The following is a 9,410-nucleotide window of genomic DNA, read 5'->3' on the forward strand; positions in this document are numbered from 1 at the left end:
TAATTTCTTTGGAATTGGGGTTTTATTTTTCATCTTCATATTTATTTGCTTATGTTWTATTTTTTTCCCCAACAGGACGGTCGGCTGTGCATAAACGACCAGATGATTGCCGTGAACGGTGAGACACTGCTTGGGCGCTCCAATCACGCCGCCATGGAGACGCTGAGGCGGTCCATGTCATCAGAAGGAAACGCCAGAGGCACCATACAGCTCGTGGTCCTCAGAACATCGAAACAGGTAAAAAATAACAATAAAAATCACTGTTTTGTATATTTTAGATAAGTTTTGGCATGTTTTGATTTAACTGGAAACGCACACTCTATTTTATTATCTATTAGTATTATAGTTTTGTAGCTTTAGTGGGCCAGTTCTGCAGAAAATGTATTTATATATATTGTTGTAGTGTAGTTTTAAACCTTTGCACAGAAGGCACAATGTAATCCACTCATTTTCTTTAAAAAGGGTCAATAATTGTATTAATACCACCAACTTTTATTGTTTTCACATTTACTTWTACAGTATATATTGGGYCWTAACTCAGCTGGTTTTGTCCTTGAACCTTGTTTTATGTGGACTACACTTAAAARCGTTTCACTTTCCAAGAGTTTAGTTAGATTTTGATTATATGAAACATTCTTGAATCTACAGGCTGAGTCTAAAGCCACAGGACACCTTTTTATTTCAAAAAAAGGGGAAAATGACATATCTGAATATCCCAGCAAATTATAGGTGAGGAGCATATCTTTTGAAATTGACCCAATATGGTGGCTTTAAGATAGCAGCTATGCTCTAGACCTCATCCATTTCTTGCTGTGGTATTCACATATTTCATTTCCCATTTTCTTTCTAAAACTAATGGGTGTCCTGAGTCTTTTGACTCACTCTGTTTATAGCTAGATATGTTCAAAGACCATTTATGCGGTCAGTAAACACAACAGTTTTGTGTAAAGGTTTCAGTACAAAGGGTTACATACTAAGCTGGCCGTTTTATAAGCACAATGCAAAATAAAGCAAAGGGTAAAGTTGTATTTTTGTATAAGTCTTGTAAGAATTTTTATACAAAAATAGTAGGTTAATGTCTTATTTTGGAGCTCTTATTAGGATGTGGCAGTGGCTGTGTTTCTTCACAACAACATATGGTTTAATTGATGACTTCTTCTCTTTCCAGATGAAAAATGGCAAGTCTGCAGCAAGCACAGCGACAAATCTGTCCTCCAGTCAGCCCACCATCCCAGCAGGCTCCAACAATCAGGTACGAGTTGGTGACGTATGCCAGCTGCAGCCCGCTGTGCCTCACCACTCCTCCTCCCTCCTCCCCATGCTCAGGAGGAGAGCGTCTGAGCCGCTGACTCTCAGCCACAGACAGCGGCCGGGGGAGACGCACACCAGATACACGTATGGCTTTAACCAGTGGAATACGTGTTCAGGTTTCACACAGGAGGATGGCCGTAAAGGGAGGAACCCTCCGAGCAATTTGCACCGATCGAAGCACAAATTTGTTTCTGTCAGTCAGTCGCCGAGCGGCTGGAACAGGTCCAAAGACAGGAACGTTTCTGATCAGGCGCACATTCACGTCGGGCTTGATAACCGGCTCGTAGACGCTCAGGGAAACGCGCGGCGTCGCACGGATGCTCCCAGACGCAAGGCCCGACACACACGCAGCCGCACGCTGGACGACATCAGAGACGACGGCTCGCAGTCGTACCTTTACGTCGAAAACATCCGAGCAATGTCGGGCCGCATGTACGGAGACCCGCCCACACACATCGATAGAAACACACACTTACATAAATACACACACAGCCGTAACTCAGGCAGACAACAGGTTCACCTCGCTRGTGGACTTTGATCCAGCAGGCATGAGACTCGTGAATGTGACGGTTTTAAAGGATCAATCAGTGGAAGGAGTAGAGAGTTAGTCTGTCGGAAAGCTTTCCCTTTGTCACCACTTACTGGGACACCATTAATGCATAACTTCTTTTTTTTTAATAACTTCAGTGCTTCTCTGTGGGTGTCTCTCTTCTGTCACTTTGCTTTAACTCTCTGAAATAATCTTCAGCTCTGATTATTCCACACCACTGGGGTTTTCTACAGTCTGTGAGGGACRTTCCTACTTATTCCTGCTTGTTTTGTAAAGTTTTATACTGACTTCTGCTTTTTATATATATATTTCTTTTAAAAGACTGTAATTTTGTCTTCCTGTCTCACCTGCYTGTTTGTCCTTTAAATAAAGCTGATCTGAAGCCTCCTGCATGCCTTTCTGTCTATTTTTGTTGTTTTTTTCTTTCTTTGTTCATAAAACGCTTGGTTTCCTGATCCCCTCTSTTCTCTCCTGCTTTTTCTTTCCTGAGCTTTAGTCCTTGTTAGTTGCTTCAGGAAGAATTTAACATTCTCAGTCATTTCCTTTTAAAAGGTAAAAGATGATGTTCGTTCTGTTACATACTGCAGTGTTTACTTTTAGTGGGCAAAGCCCCACCCCCCTGGCATGTCCAGCTTCTGAGCTGTTGKCTTTGTGTAACTGTGGCTCCTGGARTGATTTAGTTGATTAGCCCTGTATTAGAGAAGTTACCCACATCCATGTTTTTATGACAGTCTGGATTGCGGCAGGATGATAAAACAATATTGATATGTTGCAATAGACACGTGATCAATATCAGTAGAAAATACAGCCAAAACAATGTTGATTATTTCACTGAACTCTGATCCAGAACTGCACAACATTCTGGGGGATGTGGGCAGAGGAAAGGCTTTAGCCACTCGACCTCTCACAGCCCAGCTAATCAAGCTTGGTGGCATCATCTCAGTCACTCTTTGGTAAACTAGCAACAACCTGTTGAGTAACATGTGCAACAGCAGTTTCATGTTTCAGCACCGTGCCTCAGAACTGCTTCAAAATATAAAAGGGTGACATATAGTGAAAGGAGAAAATGAATGCAACAGCTCGAGAGGAAATTGTGGATAAAAGAGAAAAGGTCACATCACCAGTTTGGCAGAAATAATCAACCTTTTTTCTCCTGGTCCTGATTTCAAAYGGGTAAAACAAAAAACTAATCAATAATTATCAATATCAACTGATATGAACTAACTTAATTGAATGTCTGAATGTTACAAATCTGATTATACAACATATGGTATCAACGGTGGCATACCAACATGTTGGTTTGTATCAAAACTAGCTTGATGAAATAGATGCTCAAATTTGTTTCTACTTTCAGTCGCCCCTGTTCCAGAAGAGCAAATCTGCACCTGAGTGGGCAGGAAGTGGCATGACCAAATATGTGACCCAACACATCGAAACGAGGATTAAGTCCAAAAGTGGTATAAGGAGAAATAAGCAAATATAATGTTTTGACAAAAACGTTAACAAAAATTGCATTTTGTCAAAATATAATGAATACAAGCCTTATCAATGTTTCATTTGAATGAACTGCCTGAAATATAATCATAAAACAAAATTTTGAAGCGCTCTTTTGAGCAGTAGCTACAAAAAAAACTGATTTTGAGGAAAAACGCCTTAAAATTTTGAGATTTTCCCTGTGAGCTAGCAAAGTTTTGCTTATTTTTAGCTGGGAAATCTCAATATTCAAATATAATTTGAGGTTTCCTCTTTATAAGGACATCAAAAATTCTTCATTAAAAGGACATAAAATTAGGATTCAGATCAAATATTTATGTATTATTGTAACCAACAGGACAAATTAAGTCATTTATATATGGATTTAATTATTATATCAGAATGATCCAGGTATCAAAATGTAGCTTTTAGAGCCAAGAATCTGAAAATGTAATTAGGCCATTTTGACCAAATTTGACTTAATCCTCATTTAGATATGATGGGTCACATATAARCATTATGAAACAAGCAAAGCAGATGATAGTCTGCTCAGATTGCACAACAACTTCAGAATGGACATGCTAACATGTAGCATCCATACTTCTGTAAACACTGTGTGCTGCGTGTGACGTCRCATCTTTTTCTGCTTCAGGGTCATGGACTGTTCACTCTGGAGTCTGATGGAGGTCGACTTTAAATTATAAATATAATTACCAAAAAACAAAGTGGATCTGCAGTGTGAACATTGCCTAGGACTCGTTCTTGGCTTTTCTACCAAATTATGCTCACAGTYACCTGTTTGTCCGTTTTGATACCAGCCTGAAATACATAAATACATTTATATCCTCAAAGGAGAAGAAGTTGACAAAACAAAATATATATATACAGTATTTGCTGTCCTGTATAAAGGCATTTACTTTCTCTGACCTAAAGTATTATTCTTAAAGCTCAACTCAAGTATTGATTTAAACTTTAGCTATTCAGAAACCAAACTGTTGTACAGACAAACTGAGGATCATATCAAGYGTGAAAAACCCAAGAGAAAATGACTCATTTTGGTTTTGTCTCTCTGCTGAACTCTGCGATGAACCCTGTGCGATGGTTTCAAAAGCCTAAAAGAAGGCTTCACAGCAGTTTTAAAGCAGATGTTTAGCAATAATGTGTGGAAACAAGAGATGAAATGGGAGGGGTCCGGGGTCGACCTGCTCGTTGTGGCATTTCCATCGCAGTGCTGCCCGTGTGTTTGAATCTAATTGATTCAAGCCGGTGGAYAAATGCTGTCAAACACAGTTCAACGTTCAAGGCATATCTGCAAATTCCCGCTTCTGTCATCATTTAACAGCCAGTCAGAGGACTCATAACGTTGGTAAATTAAACAAACTAATGCAAAAAGCCTTCAGGATCCCTGCTTGTGTTTGGCTATTTGAGACAGTTCTGTTAACAACACACACTCTGAGCATCACATCTTGCCCTTAGTGTTATTTTCAAAGTTTGACCAAAAAYGCTACAACTCCATCATTTCTCAACACAAGGTGATCTTTACAACACTGTCATGAAAGGTGGAGGGTGGTATGTATTCCTTCAAGCACAGCCCGGCCAGTTATTATAAGAAAAATGTAGTAATTTTTGTCAAATATTTAAATTTAACTCCCTGTTCCTCTAAGTGCCAGGCTTTTCTTCTGGTATAATTTCTAGTGTCACTGTGCAGTTTTATAAAATGTTTAGAGAGATTACATATTAATCATTGCTTTATTTTAGTGGTGTCCCGATACAGATACCAGTATAGTGCCCCCGATACCTGGAACAGGTACTCCTACTGGTATAGTATAGTATAGTATAGTATGGTACAGTTTACATTTCCAAGGAAACGTATATAACGTGTGTACTTATATATCATGCTGTGTATTTGATTTGAAACAGTCAGAGGGGCTGTAGGCCTATTTGGAAGGAGAGTCACCTTGTTCTAAACACAAGAAATGTTTTTAAAGTCATTGTGTAATGCTAAGTTCTAACTCAGTAAGTACTTTGTATYGGTACTYGGTATTGGTGAGTACCCAAATTGAAGTACTTGTACTTGGTTTGATTAAAAACTGGTATTGAAACACCCATACTTTATTTGTCTAGCAGGCAAATCATTGATAAGTCCAAATGATAAATTATTTATTTGACCTTTATTTAACCAGGCAAATCCCATTGAGATCACAGATCTCCTATTCAAGAGCTTGAAGGCAGCTTAACATGCATGTTTTTGGACAGAGGGAGGAAACCAGAGTAACCAGAGGATACCCATGCAAACGCCAGGTCTGATCTGGGGTTTGAAYCCAAAACCTTTTTGCTGTGAGGCAACAGTGCTAACCGTTAAGCTGTGGTGCTGCCTTAACAATGCTTACCAAGGTAGAAGCACCAAGTGTCTGATTCTTCAGTAAACTCTCTGTGTCTATCTGCTGAAGGCTGACTGCATCCATACACAAACGTTTACCTATTGTTATGGGATTAAGATATCTGACTGCCTGTCTGCCACACTGCTTCAAACGCCTCCAGCTGAGGGACGGATGGAGGGGTAGCTGCAGGGATGGGCAGGGGGGTGGGCTCTGATAGGATTTATATGTCATAGAGAACTGTCAGAAGTTACTTATTGCACTCGGCCTGATTGACAGCAGAGTGATATCGTGGTATATTGAGATGTGCGCTCACTGCTAATGATACCTCAGGGACTGCACAGTGCCACCGATGCACTGACACCCGCTGCTTTGATTCGAGGAAGCTACCGGAACACCTTTTCATTACCGAGTGCCGTGTCTTCGGCATGGTGTTTTTTGTTTTGTTTGGATAAGTGTGTATAGGCGGGTGGCTGTAGTTCCCATCTCTTTGACCACAGAAAGCTTCTTTTATCTTCCACCAGCAGCACGCTTAGTCCCTATCTCCATTTCTGAGGTGGTGGTGGTGGGGGTGGGGGGGTTCTTTGTTGTGTTGCATGTCTGTTTGATAATGCCTCCCAGAGCTCTCAGGCATCCTCAGTTTGTTCAGTCACCTTATTGTTGATAATTTGCAGGAACACATTGTCGAAATCCCCACCTTTAAAGCACCGAGTCCATAATTTATGCCTGATAAGGAGGTGATCTATTCCACAAGACGTACATCCAAAATAAACTGTCCCAATTAGTTATTATAAGAAATAAATACTCAGCTGTCAAATGTTGACTGATATGTTGATGCAGTCACAGTCATGACAAACTTCCCCTCTGTCATTATCAATTTAACTACTCTCCATTTTTAATTTTTCCATATATATATTTTTTGGTTTCGAGACTTAATTGTCGACAACAAAAATAAATGTTGCCGCCTTTTGTATTTGCCTGCTTGACACATGAAAGAAATTGTTATTGTAACATAAACTCACAAAGCTAATGTTCTGTTAAAGCACTCCTCCGATGATGAACTGTCACAGAGGATTTTTAGAATAGCTGTAAACGTTTGTGTGTTTGAGAAGAAGAGCTGTTAAACAGATGGCGTGTGTTTTAGCACAGCAGTTAATGTGGCTGCGTAGGTGCTTTTTTAAAGTTGTACAAACATTTTACATCAAGTCTTAAAGGGATAGTTCAGGTCTTTTGAAGCGGGGCTTTATGGAAAGGCTGTTGGATTTTTTTTTGTCAAGATACCTCAAATAGAGAGAGTGACACATGAGTGAAGTCACCTCAGCTCTTTTCCTTGCGCACGAGGAGTCCAAGACTACAGACAGGTTCAGGCAGAATCAGCAAAGATGAACTCACAGCTTGTTTGTCTACGTGTTTTTTCTACCAACTTCCTGTTATCTAGGGTTCAAGTTCAGGGTGACCTCCCGCTATCAGCTGTGGAGGTTGGTGTCTCGCACATGGAGTGACAGGTTCTTCATGTGCTTTCTGAACTTCCCTAACATTTCTGATAAACATCATAACTTCCCTATCACACAGTTACAAAGCAGAACATTTAACGTTTCTAACAAAAGGCTATAAACAATAAATCCTGTTGTAGATAGCTTTTTAAACGACCTCAGTTTTGGAGAAGTGGTTTAATTCTGACCGCATTGACGAACTGACGGCTACTTTCAATACCATCAGAGAAAACTTGATATCCATATATTGAGGTTTCCTCTTTCAAATGAYGTCATGAAATCCTTGTTAGAATATGTTAAAAATAGGGTTTAGACTGATTTTCCAGAGAGCTTCCCATTTAGAACAACAGAAGCCACATCTCTGGAACYGCTCWTGATATCATGATTATCCAGGTATCAAAGCCAGAAATCTAAATGTRTTTAGTTAGTTTCCTTAATTTCCTTAATTTTGGGAGATCTGCTGATACTTRGATAAGATCARTGGAAAAGATCGGCTTCTCATCTTCCTCCACCGAGGTCTGAAAATCAGCCACTGTCCTCTTCTGCTCTGCTGTGAGCRCTACCTSATGTCCAGCTAAAACAAGTTTGCATTGTTTCAGAGGGTATTGTTCAAYGYTTTTCAATAAAATAAGATTGGAACATTGCAGATATATTGTGCRATTCATGTCATGTCTGACAGATGCCACAAAACATACTGAATTTACTTACTATAGCGATTCTCTTTATGGTTCGATTTTTTTTTTTTTTTACAAAATACAAAGTTGCTGTGCTGATTCATCTTCAGGATTCCCTTACTCTACAAGCAGGCGGTCACACACTAATGTCATCAGTTCATTATCATTACTGACCTGCTGGTTTCTTCCTCTCATGTCAGCCTGTTTGGCTCTGTTACTACCTCACTCTGCATCAGGTGGGCTTTCTTCAAACCCCCCTTTCCCCCTTGACTGAGGCGTCTTGTGAATGCAGCTATTCTATTTACTACCATAGAAACACTTTCCGCTGTATAACTTTGATCTTATAATAAAATAGTTAATAACTTAGAGGACATTTTTATAGTATTAAAGAATTRAAATACAGTTTTGGAAAATCTTTAGTGAAGCCTAACATGGTCTTTTTAGTCTAAGACTCGGTGTAAAACGCTCAATATGGTCAATCAGCAGCTGACCAAGCGATGTGCGACGTGGTTGTTCGGCTTTCATTTTCGCACACACCTTTCATAGCTCATGAGACACACCGTGCCAAGCTCCTGGRAAACCCCTCTGCTGGAGTCTATAATGCAGGGGTGAAAAAAAATCCAAGATCAGTTACCCAACGTTATTTGTGCACAAATCTGTCCCAGTTAAAGCTCCAGTTTTTATCAGACAGATTTCTCTGTGCACATCTGTTTTATCTCCATCCATGAGTTTTTGACCATTTGACTATCTTTCTAAATGTTCGCTTCCTGTTACAACATTTGTTGTGGGTTAGGGTCGAGACAGGAAGGTGTCAAAAAGTTGACAATGCGAAGAAAAATAATGCAATTTTCATCATGAAACTGCGACAGTCCGATCTGATTTCAGTATTTCAAGTGAAGCACACTGGGCACTTTAGTAGAAGAAAGAAAAAATGTTAGATTTTATTGTTCTGAGGTTACACTGACCTAATTACATATATACATATTTTAGTTTTTTATTACATCTTCATGAAGAAGAATAATGAGAGCAGGGTGCATTCAATTTATTTGTGTTTAGTTCTTGGTTTAATTACAGAAAGCATGAACTAAACTACTCTGTATTTTTAACTCTTCACATTCTAAAAAGAGGAAAGTTTCAGCTCACAAGTTATATTTTTTTTAGGCTTTCTGGTATTTGAGGCATTTATTATGACTTGGAATAACTGTTATTGGTTCAAATGAAATATAAAAGACCAATCCCAMGGGTAATAAATGAAACTGTTTTTGTTCAATCTGCTGTGTGAAGCGGCAGCATCAATTTTTCATACGACACAGTTTTGAGTCTCCTCTTTGTTGGCAGGATCCTCGGGGCCACGACACACTTCAGAGACCATCCGGACCCGGCAGAACAACGGAGTCCACCATCAACGGCACGGGTCACGCTCCGAAAAGTTACGCATACGGCGACTCGGGGGGCGGTGAGCACACACACACACACACACACACACACACACACACACACACACACACACACACACACACACACACACACA

General features: G+C 39.8%; 1 protein-coding gene across 2 annotated transcripts in view; it reads left to right on the forward strand.

Moving 5' to 3' along the window:
- The window catches only part of pard3ba (par-3 family cell polarity regulator beta a), a 232,395-nt gene that overhangs the window by 103,025 nt on the left and 119,960 nt on the right, over positions 1-9,410 (forward strand). For both annotated transcript variants that reach the window (XM_014018564.1, XM_014018565.1), the window contains exons 12-14: positions 76-237; positions 1,169-1,252; positions 9,218-9,335. In XM_014018564.1, the coding sequence (XP_013874018.1) occupies positions 76-237; positions 1,169-1,252; positions 9,218-9,335 (364 nt within the window). The remainder of the gene's footprint in view (positions 1-75; positions 238-1,168; positions 1,253-9,217; positions 9,336-9,410) is intronic.

This window comes from Austrofundulus limnaeus, unplaced genomic scaffold (assembly GCF_001266775.1).
Source record: "Austrofundulus limnaeus strain Quisiro unplaced genomic scaffold, Austrofundulus_limnaeus-1.0 Scaffold195, whole genome shotgun sequence".
Classification (NCBI taxonomy): Eukaryota; Metazoa; Chordata; class Actinopteri; order Cyprinodontiformes; family Rivulidae; genus Austrofundulus; species Austrofundulus limnaeus.